At 38.9% G+C, this 18,691-nt stretch overlaps 1 protein-coding gene across 1 annotated transcript; it reads left to right on the top strand.

Annotated features, from left to right (window-relative positions):
• The first annotated feature begins 1,997 nt into the window (after window positions 1-1,997).
• Window positions 1,998-8,239, top strand: LOC141596578 (protein REVEILLE 5-like). The gene is made up of 8 exons (XM_074416780.1): window positions 1,998-2,339; window positions 3,084-3,141; window positions 4,213-4,336; window positions 4,452-4,631; window positions 5,191-5,310; window positions 6,001-6,110; window positions 6,332-6,391; window positions 7,712-8,239. Exons 1-8 carry the CDS (start codon window positions 2,197-2,199, stop codon window positions 7,817-7,819), a joined length of 903 nt encoding a protein of 300 aa, XP_074272881.1. The 5' UTR covers window positions 1,998-2,196; the 3' UTR covers window positions 7,820-8,239.
• The last annotated feature ends 10,452 nt before the right edge of the window (window positions 8,240-18,691 follow it).

Genomic DNA, 18,691 nt, shown 5'->3' with positions numbered 1-18,691 from the left:
AAGAAATTGATGTACCCTAATTAAATTAGGGTTTGTTTAAACTGTCGTCGATGTTGGTTGTGATTAATAGAAACGGAGACTTTTGGTTAAATTCAGAAAAAAAAGATTACCTAACCAATCAAATGTTATGACATGATAGTCTTTTGATAGTACCGGAATAACTTTGCGTATGAGTAGGCCTGTTTGCAGCATTGCTGCTGTTAAAACTACACCTCTTTATGATATGAACACATTTTCTGATTCTTACAATAGAAGATGACGAACTAGCGTTTGACGGTGCAGCCGTGCAGCTGTCGGTGATGCTTGACCGGATCCCATTGACGGTTGTGGATGGTGAATGATGGTTTGGGCTTTAATGTGGTGGGCGTCGTCGTCAAAAGAAGCGAGGAAAGGAGGCGGTGGTTGGCGGCTAGCTGAGGCCAGAAAAGGCATTGGCAATTAGGTGGTGGCGGAAGTGCGTGGGAGAGGGAGGCCGTGGAATCAAGGAGAATTGAATATAGAGCGAGAAAAATGAAAATTGGGGGAATGTAATAAAAGGGGTAAAATAGTCATTTCCGTCCATGAAAAAGTAAAAACCCGTCCATAAATGAGCGCCACCCAAAAAAATATGTGAGAATGCTTTTGAACCACAGAAATCATTCATCTCTCACTTGCATATGGAAAGACCCACAAAAATATGCCAATAATGAAAATAATAACAATTGATTGATATACCTAGAGATGGCAATCCGGGCCGGGCTAAGGTGAGTGGCACGGGCACGGCACGGATGAATAATACTGACGGCACGGGCACAACACGAACGGGTTGGAGGCGGACCGCGAGTGCGTTTTTTGGGAATTCACGTGCCCAGGCTCAGGCACGGCACGAGATTTGGCCCCCTTTGTAGTTATTTAATTAAATTCTTTTTTTCAATATTATTTTTTAATTATTTAATTAAATCTAGTACATTAAAAATATAAGTAATCAACTAATCAAGACATCAAGTACATTAATATTTAATAAAACGTATATTTAAATCATTAATATTCATTATTTATATAAATAAAAAAGTATTTAGAAAAAATAGTAAGGCTATTGGGCCGGTCCACGTGCCAGGCACGATTAGCCCATGGGTCAGGCACGACCCGAGCACGAAACTGGGCGTGCCAGGAGCGAGCCGTGGTGAGGGTTTGGGTGAGTGGGCCAGGCACGACACGACACCACCATCCCAATATATGTGCCTGAGCCGGACCAATTTTGGGGGAAGGCACGATGGGCCGGCCCGCGGCCCAGCACAACCCAATGCCAACCCTCATATACCCAAAAAAAAATAGATAACTATTAATCGGGAAAAAAACTCGATACTAGCGAACCGCACCTATCATTGTCCCATATAAATGGCAACAAAGATCCTCTCCATTTCTTTTCTCTCCATTTCCTCTCACAAACTCATTTAATAATATTATCTCTTCTATACTCTATTAACCCTTTATTTTTATGCATAAATCGTAAACCGTTCAATGTTGACCAGATACAATCTGGACCGTTGATAGGTAATGGCCTCTCTATTTTTTTTTTAGGAAATGGAAAGGATTTTGACTCTATAAATAGGCAATTTGGATCCTTCCATTACTTTCTCTCTATTATCTCTCTAATACACTCTTATTCTAATACTCCCTCTTATTCACTATATTTTTCCTTATTTCCTTATTCGGATTATTCAGGTTTTCTTCCCTATTTCCTTTTTTGGGTTGATTTGTGTGGTCCAAATTAAATTGTATGTGGGGTAGTGTGTTTTGTGTGGTACAAATTCAGTTTCTTATTTCTTGTGCAAAAAGAAAATGGGAAGAATATAGTGAATATGAGGGAGTATATTTTCTCTCTTCATTCATTAAAACATTACTTTTATGAAATAATTACAACCATTAGATCGTCCCAAGATTCAATCCGGACTGTTCAAAAGTAATGGAGGTCTTCGAGTAATGGAGAGAATCCGGACCGATAAATAGGTGTCCCTATCTATTGACTTTCATTTTCCAGAAACACACCTCATCATTCCCACATAATTTCCCCATTAATTTCTTAGAAAAACACTGATAAATTCTGGAGTTCACTATTACCATCATCAATTTAGACCATCAAAAGAGCTCATATTAGTAGTACCAGGAAACGTTAACCGCACGCAATCGAAAGAATCATACACAGATTCGCCCGGAATGACGTCGACTCACGGCGGAGAGAGGGTGGTAGTTACGGCGGAGGATCAGGTTAAGAAAGTAAGGAAGCCGTACACGATTACCAAGTGTAGAGAGACTTGGAGTGATGAAGAACATGACAAGTTTCTTGAAGCTATTCATTTGTATGTTTCCATTTTACTCCCTTCAATTCAACCCCTTTATATTGTTGCCGTTTTTCATTGTTAATTAGTTACTCACGCCGTCCTATTCGTTAGTTTACCTTTTTTACTTTTGTTTACTTTATTTCTATTTTTTGTGAGCGTTATTTTGATTAAAGGTAAACAAATGAGTATAATATGAAGTGAAGTGTACTGAACTGAAGCGAGTTCTAGAGGTTTCCTATTTAGTATGGACTATAATTACATCGGAATCTACATCCTAATATAGCTGAACTAAATTGGGCTGAACTGAATGTAGCTTTGAACTAAGTTTTGTTGAGCTTACGTTTTGTTGAGCTAAGCTCAGCTAAAATGAGCTGTAGTGAATTGAAGTGAAGTGAAATGAACTAAATTGAAGCGAGTTGAAGTGAGCTGACTTGGACTGAATGTGAGTTGAAAAGAACATGGTCAACTAGTTAAATGGGAACAATATATATAGAGTAGGATTGAGGGGGTGCTTTATGAACTAAGAAGTTACTCGCATAGGATGAATCTATTTTACCTTTAAGAGGTTAACACTCGTCTCCTCGTATCTTTTGTTTTACATAATCTTAGAGTTCATTACTTTGACAATTTAAAACGGGCCATTTATATCAGTATGGATGTGGATTTTTCAATTTTACATGTAATTTCACATGATTTAATAAGTTTGAATTTTATTAGTTTTTGTCTGTTGGTAATCATATTCTCCTTCCCGTTATGTTTCAGATTTGATAGGGATTGGAAGAAGATTGAAGCATTTGTGGGTACCAAAACTGTAATCCAGGTGCGCATCGCATTTGTAATAATTAGATCCACGTTAATCAAATGCAAATGACCACAGACCAATGCATATGCTTAAGACTTGTGTGGCTCAAGTTACCAACTTTGACTTCAATTTTGGAGCCATTGACTCATATGTTCAACATTCAAACTAACTTACGTGCTAGAAACTGTTGAACTCCTTCGGCCTGTCCCAATCTACCTTTGTTGCGAAAGTTACACTACGGATATATGTCTGCACCCTTAAGTTAAAGTCAGTGTTTAACTTTTAGTTTTTAGTATGTCAGATTGTGTTTGAATCACTGCCCTGGATTTTCGTGTTTGGAAGTCGTTCTATGTGGTACCAAAGTGTAGTTGATTTGATTAGTTGCTTTGTTATCACCTGCCCTTGTCGTTTTACACGCCTCTGTGTTTCAAGCTATAGGTTGAAGTGTCCCTTGTAAGTAGAGGAGTCATTAGTTTCACTATGCTGATTGATATAGGCTTAGAGTAGAGTGCTAAGAAGATTAATGATCTGATAAGAGGGGATAGACCGTTGAGCAAAAGACTGCACAATTATTTGTCGTCTTCTGATATGATTCTATTATCAGAGCTATGGTGCATTGGTGCTACAGCAACTGTTATTTATCTACTGAAGTTCCTATGCTTATCGAATCTTAAGCTAGTGAGAAATTAGTTGTTGAGTGCGAACTCGCCGATGTGTCAAGGACGTTATGACTACGCTGAGCAGTGAGTAGTTATTTTGCCTTTAATTTTGGGACAGGCAAGGTGGCTGTTCTGACATCTAATTCTAATATAAGGGAGAGTTACTGAGGTTTCCTGCATCTCCATTTTTCATACTTGGGGTTTCCTTTTGTCTTTGTGTGCATGATTTCGAAGTTTCTGAATCAGCATTTGGAATACTATCTCCCTTCCCGCCATTGATGCTTCAATTTTTATAGATAAGTTGTGTAATCTTTAATGTTTAGAGCAGCTCTCAAAGCAATCGCATAGAAGATTGCCGTGTAGGTTTAGGTCTACGTGCCTGTGATATTATGAGTGTTGACTTGTATGGGGTGGGTTTTGACTCTTGCAGATTCGTAGTCACGCACAGAAGTACTTCCTTAAAGTTCAAAAGACTGGATCCAATGAGCATGTTCCCCCTCCTCGCCCAAAGAGGAAAGCTGCCCATCCTTACCCACAAAAGGCATCCAAAACTGGTTAGGGTTCAATATATTCTGTTTCTTGTTGCCTCTCCAACTCTCTGTTTCTCTTACTCGATTATTTTTCTAATTGAAACGGGGTGTTCTTAAAACTCTTTGTATTTTGTGGCAGCTCCTGTATCTAATCAAGCTACTTGGCAGTATCAGAGCCCACCTGTTACTGTCTTTGAACCAATACATGTTCCCTGTCAGGAGCCATCATCATTGCTTACTTGCCAAAGTAGCAGTTCGACGACATCATCATGGAGCTTTGGGTCCATGCCTGTTTTTGATTCATCGAACATGGGAAGAGGTACTTCCCTTTATATTTGCCTTTCGTGAGCTTTTGTGTACTACTATGTACTTGGTATTTCAAAAGGGTTTAAAGTGAGGTCTTCGCTGCTCTTTTTTCTGTGGAAAAAGCTTATATTCCGTAGATAAAAATGCACTATTTTAGTTTGAAGCTAGTAAAATAATAGTTTTTCCTTTGTTTCTACGCGGAACAGAAGATGTTATGGCTCTTCATTTATCAGGTTCTGGACTTGCAAAATTCCAATTAACTGCGATTTTTATGTAAAGAAAAAGGAATTTTATGATTCACTTAGGAATGATTTTCTTGGCTTCAAAACAAGAGCAGTAGTTACCTGTACGGATTCTTTGAGAAAAAAGATATAGCAGCTGAGGGTTACCTTTTGGACCAAGTTGACAAACAAGGATATTGTTGGATGGTTGTATACTTGTATATCATGAGTTTTTGGCTATCTATTAGGTTATATATCTTGATTTACTCTTAACTATTTTAGATGCTGCTGATCAACATTATAATTATAATTATTGCCTTCACCTCATATTTTGAATTGTGTTTCTTGCAGATGATGTAACATTGGCAAAGCACTCAATGATAAATTGTTGCAGTAGTAGCAACGAAAGCGCAGATGCTTGGCCATGGGCACGACCTAAGGTCCAAAGAGATAAGGCTAAGCGAATGAAAGGTTGTTTCTTTTTCCTGACTTGCCTTATGATTGTAGTTGCTCTTCCTCGAAACATCTAAAAAACTTCTAAGGTTTTCGGGTCAGGTTTCACGATGTTAGGGATCTCCTCCTCTTGCAGCATCTTGTGCTTATTGTTTTGACTGAGTAACTACCCCGCTCTGTTTTTTCTATAGGATGTTAGAATAAGCAAAAAATGTGGGTTGTCGAGCCTAAATGAGCAAAAGCTCCAATTATGACTAGTCAATCTTTTGTTTTGTTATATGAGGATATATCTTGTGTTAAGATATGTTTGTGAGGCTCTTGAGTGCTCTGTTGCCAATACTAGGCGTGACAACTTCGTTTTCACTCTCTCCCATTCCATGGAATTTACTTGCCTCTTCTTTAAGTTGAGTCCATGTAGTGAATGTCTTGCTTAATACTCCCGATGTGTAAGGGTAAAGATGGCTAGAAATACTATTATAGGTTGCTGCATGAGAAGATCATCTTATTAGTATTCATTATTCAATCTGACATTGTAATTAATGTTCTCTTGCTTATGATTGCCTGAATTGGGGAATGCCTGATTATAGAATCTAGAGTCTCTTAAAGTCTTACAGTTGCGTTTATTACAACTGACTATTAAATCTGTTTCAAGTTTTGAACTTGTGCTTTTATTTTAAGTTCTGATTCTTTTCTTTTCTATCGATGCAGCTATGCCGGATTTCGCTCAGGTTTATAGTTTTATTGGAAGTGTGTTTGACCCCGACACAAGTGATCATTTGCAGACGCTAAAGAGAATGGATCCGATAAATGTTGAAACGGTATGTTTTCTTCCTGTTTCCTGAATAGTGAATAGTAAATGCTCCCATACAACAACATTACTGCAGTGCCTCAAGGGCTCCAATAATGTTGGGGTAAGGGGGTCAGACGTATGTAGTCTTCTTGTTTATAGCTCTTGAAAACAATTAACCTTTGCTTATGAGCTTTAACTGTGTCAAATATTATTTTGGAGAAAATAATGATGTATGGTGATCTATTCCAGGTACTACTGCTGATCAAAAATCTATCTGAAAATTTGATGAGCCCCGAGTTTGAAGAACATGTAAGTTTTCAAGGCCCCTTCTGTTTATGTTTTATTATTCATCCTCAAATCCCATATACGATTGGGATGGTCCTTCAATGGCTGGACTAGCATTTTGTGAATTTTTCATCCATTACTATAGATTTTGTGTGCTCTTTAGGGTGTGTTTGGATTGAGGGATTTGGAGGGAAAGGGAGGGGAGGGAATTGGAAGGATGAGAAATCCATTGTTTGGTTAGCAAAATGAAGGTAGAGGGATTTGGAGGGGAGGGAAAATGGATCCCTCCATTTCCCTCCTACAAGGCAAATTATTTCCCCACCAACATAGGCAAGATTTGGAGGGAAAATCATCTCCTCCATTCTCCCTTCCCTCCCCTTCCCTTCTTTTCTGTTCCCTCCTTCCCCCTCCCCTTCCTTTCCATCCTTTTTTCCTATCCAAACAAGGCCTTGGGTGTGAGTGATTTGGAGGGAAAAGAAAGGGAGGGAGAGTAGGGGATTTAAAATCCCTTTTTTGGATAGCAAATAAGGGTGGAGGGGGAGAGATTTGGAGGGATCCATTTTCCCTCCTCCAAGACAAATCAAAATCTCTCCACAATAGGCAAGATTTGGGAGGAAATTGTATCCAAACACCCACTTCCCATATGCCCTCCTCTTCCCTTGCCTCCCTTTCTCTTCCCTCCTTCCCCCTCCCCTCCCTTTCCCTCCACTTTTGCTATCCAAACACACTCTTGAACTTTCTTTCCACCTGAAAAGAATTAGAATTAGAATTCAGATAATAAAGTGCAATATTTGCAATTTATGTAATCTGGGTCTCGAGAGGTTCTATGGAACATTTGGAGGGAAAGGGAGGGGAGGACAATAGAGGGAAGTGAATTCCCCCTCCTCTAACCTCCTTCCCCCTCCCTCCCTTCCTTCCGCTCCTCTTTATCTATCCAAACAAGGCCTAAGAGGACCATGTCTTCTTGTACATGTGTAATTCGTTAATTTGTGGAGGATACCGTCACTGCCTCTCAGTGTAACATTGGTTATACGCATTTTTAACCTTTTTATTTGGATACAAAAGTTACGGATAGAAGGAGCAGGAAATGAAAGAGGAGGAGTCGTCTTATACAAGGGAAAACCCCACCCCGACAACTCCATTTTTTCCCTCTAAACCAATTTACCATCCAAATAAAGAAAATGGTCCCTCCTTTTCCTTCCCCTCCAAGTTCTTTTATCCAAACAAAGGGTTATTCTTCGAGATCCTAATGTCATTTTGGGGATGATTCCCTCTACCCTACCCTAAAAAAATAAATTTGGACGCTGTAGCCTGATTTAATTGTCTTTTTGTTTGTTATGGCAGAGAAAGTTACTTTCATCATATGATGTAGACTCGGGGAAGGCCAGATCATGTAGCCGTGTTCTGCTACCTCCTGATAACTCAAAGACTGCAATTCCTGCTATATATTAGTCATATCTCAAAGATGTAAGCCAAACCATGTTATTAGTACTTGTACTCGTGTATGCTCTTCTACCGGGTATTATCACACTAGTCCTTTATTTTCTGGGGGAAGTGAAAGAAGTATAGGGCCATAGGGGCCTAAACTTGGCCGACTTGGGTCGTCCAGTTAGCAGTGTAAGAAAGCATCCAAGTTGTAGCTCGCGTTTGTGTTGAGTGTCATTTATGGATTTCAACTAGTTACTGGGGTCGCGCCAGAGTGTGGTTGTGGACTTGCCCCTACGAGGTTTTTGTTTACATTAGCTTTTCATAGGATCAGTTGGTCGAGGTTTTGTATGGTTTATGTATTATATTTAGTGAAATCGATCTTTTTTGTAAAATATTTAATGAGAATCATGGCATGTATACAAGATGGAATTCTGTTGTTTGTAATTCTGTTGTTGCATCTATAGTGTAGACTATAGACTACGTAAACTGGATCTGTAGGACTTGATTTTAAATTTTAATCAATATGTGAGTTCCATGCACCCGGACAAGACTGGAAAATCCAGTGAATCGAAATTGATTCTACCAGACTCGAGATTAAACAAATAATCAATAACAACTATATTTGACATTGTCTGATCAAATTAGAATCGAGGTCCAGGTCCAGGTGAGCCATGAGCTGATAATAAGACTGCAAGTGATGGATAATTGTGTTCACAGCCCGTTTGCAGCTCTTTGTCTTGAGTACGAATCGTGGATTAGTAGGCTCAAGGGTGGGCGATTTTGGCTTTGCCAGTTTCTAATCCTACATGAATTGCAGAGTTGCATCTACTAGACGATAGAGTTACCTTTTGTTATTGCAATTGGTCTCCCTTGTGACGGGTTACCATTTGTGGCGGATATTTTGTGAGTAAAAATGGTAACAAAATGGGTTAGTGGAGAAAGGGGACCACATGAATAGTGTTGCAGAGAGAGAAAAAGTGGGTACTTTGTGAGGTAAAATGGTATCCGTCACTCAAGAGTGACGGATATGTGCCGTCACAAACAAGAATTTGTGTATTAATCACTTTCAGGTACATATGTTAGCATTGAACAGTAATTAGTGAAACAGAGACTTTGTTATAACTAATAAACATGTTTTACCATCTTAGATTTCGATGTTTGATTTCACAGCTTTTCGATATGAGAACCAAATAGGTTATGGAGATGATGAATCACGCAAGTGTGCCAGTCTGAGCGCATATAAGCCGAGTTAGCTTGGATTTTGTTCGAATGTCGTTTACCCTTGTTTGTCATCGCCTTACAGTTTTAGTGTATGCCCTGAAAAAGAGATTTGTATGTATGATATGTATTATTTCAGTGCCTTTGCACATCAGACCCGAAAGGTTATGCACTTTCTGAGCTAATGACTTACTCATTTTTACACATCGAAATTTTAGATTAGGTTAATATTCCTATTCAATACAGAGTATATTAGTCGCTGCAACGGGAGCATAGCGGAATTCCACAGGTTACTGAAATCGCAGGAACAACACCACCAAAAAAACAGGTTACAGTAACTGCCATACTTAAGTGCAGAGATGTAATAATAAGCGAAATAAATCTGATACTTAAGTGGCCAGAAAAAAAAATGCAATTAGAGAGACTGCCTCTGTGTTTAATTATTTATCAACAACATTGCCCCGGTGTTACAAGACTGGCGAGTAAAGGGCGTCTTGAACAACCGCTTAACTAGTTTGATTATTAGTGGCGGAGACAGAATTTAGAGATTGGAGGCATAACATTTGTCGGCAAGAAACCGTAAAAGGAGCTCACTTGTAGAGAAAATAAACCAACAAGGGAACCAACCTAGTCTGAAGTTTCATTACCTATCATACATCGACATGCCTTCTTTCAAGGCATATATTAACACTTACAGGCCATTACAAATTAAAAGGGAGACTAAAAGACATTACTGCTGTTCAATGCTACAAGTAGCATTTTTTACTTGCAATTGCTTAAATAGCAAAAGTTAACCATCCTCTATTAGATTTTAAGTCATGCAAAGTCAATACTTAGTAGTTAGTACCTAACAAACCGGAAAATTTCCTCTCGAGTCTACTAATCCTCGATTCGTACTGAACACAGAGAGCCACAAACCAGTTGGCATCAATTCTGACAGCAAGCTGACCGCCAGCAGGAAAATCCGCCTGATTCGTGGGATCCTTGTCTTCACATAATGTTGCAGCGGGTTCATCTTCACCTAGCAGGGAACCCGATGATCTCACCTCCGGATTCACACGGTGCTCAACAACATTATGTTCCTTGCTTTGGTCTCTAAAATTGATCTCGGAGTTTATGGAACTCCCTTCTGGCCTAACCTTCCCAACTTCATTTGCTAAATTTTGATGTTCTGCAACAAAATCTGAACCTACAGCTTTCTCACATGGGGTACTCAGTTCAGTTTCTGCTAATTCGTTGCATCGAATGTTGATTTCATTTTCCTCCATTTCATTATGGGAGCTACTGTGATCTGAATTATTACTAGACTCACCCGTACGGATATATAGGACCTCATCTTCATCTGAACTCAGGTCTTCTTGTGAGTTAACTACAGTATCATTACCATCACAAAGTTTGGACATTTTCTTAAATCTCTTCCCAGTTCTCTTCTTCCTTTTACAACCTACCCGCATATCTTCTTTGAAACTAGACCTTGCCCTCCACCAAATAGAGTATCGATGTGTAACATCTCCTTCGTGCAATCGAGGAGGTATGTATAACTTCAAACCTCCGAGATTCTTCTTATACCCAAGCCAACCAAGTTTACAACTAGCCTCAGATCTATCAATGGACTCAGGAATATCTTGATCAAACCCGAATTGGAGAGCCACTCTATGAGGGTTATACCCCTCCACACAGTTCTTCAAACCAACCAATTGACCAACTACCAAACACCTAGAGAATAACTTCCAATCCTTATGGGAATCCACATCCACCCACTTTCCTGCATCGACATAAAACCTAGGTAATGACCAATTGGCAAGCGACATGGTATATGGGCGCCATCTAAAGGTCTCCCTAGACGAGTCTAGACACATCTCCATATCATCAATGTCATCATATAATTTCTTTTCATGACTTGCCCAACGCGCCAACCTAATCTCGCCACAATTAATCATCCTAGGAACGGGTCCTAATGATGGAAACCTCTCCCAAGCCCAAACCTGAACAAGGTACAATGGCGATGTCAACCTCAATGAACGACCACTTAAAGATCCCACAATCTTCCTTTTCAGCAAGGTCAAGTCCCTATAAATGGAAGCTAAAATCACGGGGCCAAATGCGAGTTTATTCCCACAGCTAAGCCTGGCCGCCATGGTTAAAACCGCCTTTTGAACTTTCGAGGTTGATTTGCCAGCGAAAACATGTCGGGCAAGCCAAAGAGCCAAAAAACCAGCATTCTCCAACTGATTACCACATCCCATAAAATGCTCCTTCCACCTTAAATGACTCAAATGAGGAACAGTTTTAGTTAATTTTCTATACGACTCGATCAACAACTTCTTAACCAGCTCAACATCTTTCCCCAAAGATAGGCTACTACTCGAAACAGAAACACCCAAAGGCGAAAAACCGCCTAAGACATAAACATCTTCTAATGTAACAGTAGCCTCACCCCATGGAAAAACAAAAGTATTAGTGTCAGGACACCATTTTTCAACCAAGCTTAAAATGAGACCATCAACTCTGTCAATTGGGTAAGTAGAACACTTGATAGCATCAAAGATACCGGCTTTTCGCCACCCCGGTTCATGGGTTACTCTCAAATTCTCCACCCATGTTTGCCATCCTTTAAGAGGGATTGAAGTGCAATGAAAGAAAACATTCGGTTTTGACGAGGATGAAAAAGATTGAATCTTTGGAAGTGAGGGTGGTACTGCATTGGGGTTTATAGAGGGATTTAAGAAATGTGCAATTCTTTTAGTTGGGTTTTGGATAACTTTAGAACTAGTATGATCAACCATGAACTCTACTCTTTCCTCTATAATCCTAGCTTCAGATGATTTTTCTTTTGCCATTTTTTTGATCAAATGAATTCGGGTTTACATAACGCACTACAATGTTCAGAAATCGACTACGAATCGATATCAGTGTTCATCAAACCCAAATGCAACACAACAAACATGACCCAGATCACATGCAAAATACATATTTACTTCAAAATATCAAAACTTAATCTTCATCAATTATGTAGTAATTACCAAAGAAATATTTGTTCAATTGAGCTCGAGTAAAATACAAGTAGACAACTAACGGTAAAATCAGCAACTTACCTAAGAATGGTTGATTATTGGGAAGCTAAGAGTGGTAAATAAAGACAACTAGCTGTAATTTTAGGGATCGTTTGGTTTAAGAAGTTACCGTCATGAGATTGGAATGCATTTCAAGTTTAAAATCACTATGATGATATGAGAGAAGTTTTGGGAGAGTAGGTATGAGATTTTATGAGTTTGGAATGCATTTATAATCCATTATTAACTTTATTTTCAATAGCCCCTGTCCAAAGTTGAATTTTCACTGAGACTACTCGCTGAGCTGACGGAACTCATTTATGGGTGACGGGTTCATTAACTTAAGTCGGTTTTAAGTTCGAACACAAATTTTTAAGAGAGACGGTCTCTTATTAATGTTAGTGAGAGACCTCTCTTATAAGAGGTAGTTTAACATTTATATTTAATTTTTAATTTTTTTTAATTACTACCTCCGTCCCGGTCATTTGTTATCATTTGGTTTTGGCACAAAGACCAAGGAAATGGGAGGAGGCCAATTACTAAATGACAAGTGGAATGAATTGTGTTTGAATGATCAAACTAACCATCAAATTCATTCTTAAAATAGAAAGACAACAAATGACTGAGACACCTCAAAATAAAAAATGACAACAAATGACCGGAAAAGAGGGAGTAATTCTTAATTAAAGTTGGAGTGATAGTCCTAGCTAAGTAATTTATTGGGGCAAATAATTTACTTGTCAAATACTTATAAAAAACAGTCTGTTTCATTGAAGATGACCACTATCCGTCACAAGCTGAAGACGGATAGTAGCCCTCTCACAAAATGGGAGGGCAAGTGGGGTGAAGACGGATAATGTCCATCTTTAATGAGAATTTGTGTATAAAAAATAAGCTAGTTGAAATTTTTTGTCAAAAAAAATACTCAAAAGACATTGCCAAATAGAGTCACTCTGTATTTTTAATGTTGAGAAAAAAAATGGAAAAATGGGGGAGAAATATTAAAAAAAGAAAAAAAAATCGGGTGTACAAGCCGATAGTTTTAATTTATTTTGACAAAAATGGTAATAGCTTTTAACCTACTCTTCCTCTAGTGCAACTCTAATATGGTGAAAGTTTTTGGTTTCACATTTCCAACCTGTCTTCACGCAAATTAAAGTGTCCATATAAGTCAGTCTGTCTTACTTGTGACGGTCACAAGCTTGTCAAATCTCAATCAAATCGGATTAACATTCTAATAATCCATAAGCATTATACTTATGTTTATCTTATTTGAACGGTTTTAAATTTAAGACGGATATTAAAGAAAAATTTGTGTCTCTAGGATCAAGCCAACCAAACTAACTCATGAGACCTGTATTTTCTGAAGTGTCCTGAGCTGCAACCTGCAATCCTACAACAACAACAACAACAACAACAACAAAAGCAGCAGCAACAAAAGAAAATGGTAGAAGAAGAATTATCAGAAACTAGCATTATACAGGAAAGAGTAGAGTTGATGGTTGATCCTACAGCTTCTGAAGCTGAACAAAACCCAACAAAAAGAACAGCCCATTTCCTAAAACCCTCTTTAAACCTCAATTCATTACCACCCAAACTTCCAAAGATTCAATCTTTTTCATCATCGTCGAAACCAAATGTTGTCTGTCTTTGTCATTCAACTCCTCTTAAAGGATGGCAAACATGGGTGCAGAATTTGGAGGAAACCCATGAACCGGCATGGCGAAAAGCAGGTATCTTTGATGCTATCAAGGGTTCTACTTACCACATTGGCAAAGCTTTTGACCTAATTTTTAGCCTTGGTCAAAAATGGTGTCCTGAGACTAACACTTTTGTTTTTCCATGGGGTGAAGCTACTGTTACATTAGAGGATGTTTATGTCTTGGGTGGTTTTTCGCCTTTGGGTGTTTCGGTTTTAAATCCTAGTTCTTCTTTGGGGGAAAATGTGAAACGAGTTGAGAATAAGTTGATCAAGTTATTTAGAAAATTAAGTGATAAAGATAGTAATTTGTCTCAGTTAAGATGGCAAGAGCATTTTATGGGATGTGGAAATCAAATTGAGTATGCTGGTTTTCTGGCCCTTTGGCTTGCTCGTCATGTTTTCCCAGGTAGGAATAACTCGCTTGTTACGCAGGCGGTTTTGGCAATGGCTGCAAGGATTAGTTGTGGGGCTAAACTCGCATTTGGTCCTGTTATTTTAGCCTCCATTTATAAAGATTTGACCATGTTGAAAACTGAAATTGTGGGATCTTTAAATGATCATTATTGCAGTGGTAGTTCATTAAAGTTGTCATCACCATTGCAGTTACTCCAGGCTTGGGCTTGGGAGAGGTTTCCATCGCTGGGACCCGTTCCTAGGATGATCCCGATCCATAGTGGAGGAATTAGATTGGCGCGTTGGGAATGTCATTTGAGGAAATTTTTGTATGCCAATGATGATATAGAGATGTGTCTAAACTCAGCTAGGGAGACTTTTCGATGGCGTCCATATAGCTTGTCTATTGAGAACTGGTCATTACCGAGGTTTTATGTCAATTCAGGGAAGTGGGTAGTCGCGGATTCCAATGAGGAATGGAAGTTATTTGCTAGGTGTTTGATGGTTGGCCAGTTGAGCGGATTGGATTGTGTTCAGAATTATAATCCTCATAGGGTGGCTCTCCAATTCGGGTTTGATCAGGACATTCCGAAGTCTGTTGATCTATCTAAGTCAATCTGTACATTTGATGAGCTTGGATATAGGATGAATTTGAAGGATTTGAAACTGTACCTTCCTGCTCGATTGCACGAAGGAGATCTGACAAATCGGTACTTTGATTGGTGGAGGACAAGGTTAGACGAAAAAGAAGTTGGACTGGTAGGATGGAAGAGAAAGAAGAGAACTGTGAGGAGGGTGAAGAAACTGGCCAAAATTGTTGATACAAGTAATGAGCTTGAACCAGTAGTTGTTGGGAATGTCAGAGAAAGCTCCATGGAAAAATCGCCGCCTAGAGATGAGTTTTCACGTACTCTCCTGCAAGTCGGTAATGACATTGGTATGGCTTGTTCGTTACCTAGGCAGTGTGTGTTAACCTCAGAAAAGGACACAGGTATGATGGAAGACGATGAAAACGAGGGGTGGACCACCAATCGGAGCATGGGTGAGGATAGTAAAATCAACTTTTCATGCAGCAAATTAGCAGAAACAGAACTGCGCAGAGGCATAGATCATGAAGATGGCGGTATGGAACAGACTGAAATGCTTCTTGAAAGAAAGCAAGGTTATGATGCTTTTAAACATCCGAATTTAGGCAATGAAGTTGGGCAGGTTATGGCTACGTCTACATTGCTAAGGCCTGAAGGGGACTTTCGGAACCAGGAACGAAATTTGATCAAGAAGGAAGCATTATATAAGGACCTGAACACGAATCAGGGCAATGGTCAGGTGGCTGCCAGCCTGCCAGTGATGAAAAAGTCTGATCAGAAATCGTTTGCGGCTAGTTGTCTTGAGTATGAATCGAGGATGAGTAGGCTGGAGAGGGTGATTTCGGCTTTGTCAGTTTATAAACCTACATGACTTGCATCTAATAGTGGATACTGTTACAGGTACAATATGTTAGCATTGAGGTACAGTAATTAGTAAAACAGAACTTGGTTATATTATAACTCAAGTACCTGTGTTTTGCCCTCTTTTGTCATCGTCTTATAGTGGATACAGTTACCTTTTGTCATCAATCAGTTTCAGGTACAATATATATGTTGCCATTGAGCAACAGTAAGTCGGTAATTAGTAAAACAGAAACTTGGTTATAAACTTATAACTTACTCTATATAGCTGCGTATTACCCTCTATTATTGTGGTCGTCTTAAATATATTATGGAGTTTGATGAGTTGATAAGTATCTAATATCAGTGTGCAGTACATTTTATTAATGACTGCCTTCGCAGTTTGCAAAACTTGAAATTGCGACCTATCATTTATATGACTTTCGTTTAGTCATTAGACCAGCGCGTCTCTAATTCTAAAAAGGGAACAGATTTTCGAGGATTTTGAGAGCATGAATAATGATGAAAATTGATCCTTTTATGGCCTTCATGACTCGTATCGATCTCATCACAAGCATTTATATTTCTCTTTAAGACTTTTAACCCTTTGTTCAGAGTGGAGGTGATCTAATGCCGGTTTGAGCGGGTATTGGCCGAGTCAGCTTGGATTTTGATCGAATGTCGTTTACCCTTGGTTGTCAATTGTCATTATCTTACATTTTTAATGTATGCCCTGAGAGACGGATATCCAGCAAAAGCAAAATAACCCGTAAATCTAGAGCATTAAAACTACAACTATGGATAAACAAACCCAGAATTTGATTCATGGTTTTCAACTTAACATTCTTAATATCAGTTTTACAGTTTTACATTGCTTTTGACTCCTAACAACTGACTGGACTGGTGAAATTCATGGAAGAGTTGTTTGGGGAAGTTTGTGGGCGTTCCGTTCCCTACTGGTTCTGATGTTTTTATTGCATAGTATAGTATTCGTGTTAAGGGCAGGCCGCCAGCCGCCAGCGGGCCAGATTTGGGAAACCCACCATGAAACGACCTGGGTCGGGGATAGATTAGGCCGGGGTGAGGGGCAAGCCATACGGGTTAAGCAATTGACGACCTGTGTTGGGCCGAGCTTGAGCATATTTGAGCCGATCCCAAGCTAAGCATGGTGCTAGGTGCTAAAAGTGATCGGATCATTTGGTATGAACCGAATCTTAACCGGATTCAATTAATCCGGTCCTCTGTCCTCATTTTTTGTAGTTTCGGTTTCCGTCCGGTTCCAAGACTAATTAATTCCATACCGGATCTAATGGGCCGAAATGTAGGTGTTTTGTGAAATTATTTTTTTCAACACAAATTCTGGTTATAGACGATTAGACGGGAGATATCCGTCTATAGTTATAGACATGTCAAATATCCACCCACTTTAAGCATAAGATAAGCAACAAGTTGCATGGTGGGGCCCAAAAATATCACCATAAACATATTTAACCCGTCTTTCACTTTAGACGATATATCCGTCTATAGTAAGACTAATTGTTTATTCAAAAGAAATTTATATTTTAAAACATAATATTAGTTGTTATGTTTGTTAAAATACTTTAATCAACTTCTCTCTCGGTCCCATTCATTTCTTTACGAGAAATATTTTAATCAAAGTTAAATTTATTTGATTTAATAAAACTAAATTTTAATTATCATATACGGGGTACTTAAAAATGGAAAATCATAAATTTCGTTCCATTTTAATCTAAGGCCGGACCAATTATACAAGTTTGTTCTGTTCCAAGACCGGACTTTTAAGTCCGGTATTTCCGCCTAAATATATTTTCCGATCATCATTTCGAGTTAGTCTTCAATCCCGTCATTGATCCGCCTAAAGTTTACATATTTAGCCATATTTCAGATAAAGAATGAAGAATACTACTCGTAACAAATTGTTATTCCACGGCCTACACACATTAGTGCTGTTATGACGTGGTACTAGAATAAACTTCAATATTTATCCATTTTCGTTGGTCTTGGTTAAGACCGTCTTAACTTTTTTTTCTTTTTTTTTATAGACCATCCGGTTAAGACCCTCAACTTTAGGTATATTCATACGGATTTGTCCTTAAGGAGTAGCATGGTATCAAAAGTAGCCATTTTTCCTGTGAACATTCCTGAGCTTCAGTCCTCACACAAAACAATGGCAGAAGAAGAATCCTCAAAAACTACAATTATAGAGGAAAGAGTAGAGTTGATGGTTGATCCAACAGCTTCTGAAGCTGAACAAAACCCAACAAAAAGAAGTGCTCTTTTCCTGAAACCCTCTTTAAACCCCAATTCAGTACCACCCCAACTTCCAAAGATTCAATCTTTTCCATCCTCGTCGAAGCCGAATGTTCTCTTTCTTTGTCGTTCAAACCCTCTTAAAGGATGGCAAACATGGGTGGAGAAATTGAGACAAACCCAAGAGCCGGCGTGGCGAAAAGCAGGGATCTTTGATGCTATTAAGTGTTCTACTTACCACATTGTCAAAGTTAAAGATCTAATTTTTAGCTTGGTTGAAAGATGGTGTCCTGAGACTAACACTTTTGTTTTTCCATGGGGCGAGGCTACTGTTACATTAGAGGATGTATTTGTCTTGGGTGGTTTTTCGCCTTTGGGTGTTTCGGTTTCGAGTAGTAATAGTAGTAGTAGTAGCTCTTCTTTGGGGAAAGATGTTGAGCAGGTTAAGAATAAGTTAATTATGTCATATCGAAAATTAAAGGAAAATACTAGTAATTTGTCTCATTTAATGTGGAAAGAGCATTTTATGGGGTGTGGTTAGGGATGGCAATGGGTAGGGTCTGGGTAGGGTCCGCCTAGACCCGGACCCGACCCTAGATTTTCCCATTGGACCCGTACCCGACCCAGACCCGCAAGGGTCTAAAATTTGAGGACCCATACCCGGACCCTATGGGTAAGGGTAGGGTCTGGTCTACCACATGGTCCGAGTTTACCACTTTAGTAATAAGATTAACAAATGGGGTCTATAATATTAAAAAAATTCATACTACTTTAACATTATGAGTTTATTAATCTGGGCTAGTTAATGGTGATTGTTGGTCGCCTATTAGAG

This window comes from Silene latifolia, chromosome 8 (genome assembly GCF_048544455.1).
Source record: "Silene latifolia isolate original U9 population chromosome 8, ASM4854445v1, whole genome shotgun sequence".
Taxonomy (NCBI): domain Eukaryota; kingdom Viridiplantae; phylum Streptophyta; class Magnoliopsida; order Caryophyllales; family Caryophyllaceae; genus Silene; species Silene latifolia.
Note: the sequence above shows the minus strand (reverse complement) of the source record. Positions and strands in the feature narration are given on the sequence as shown.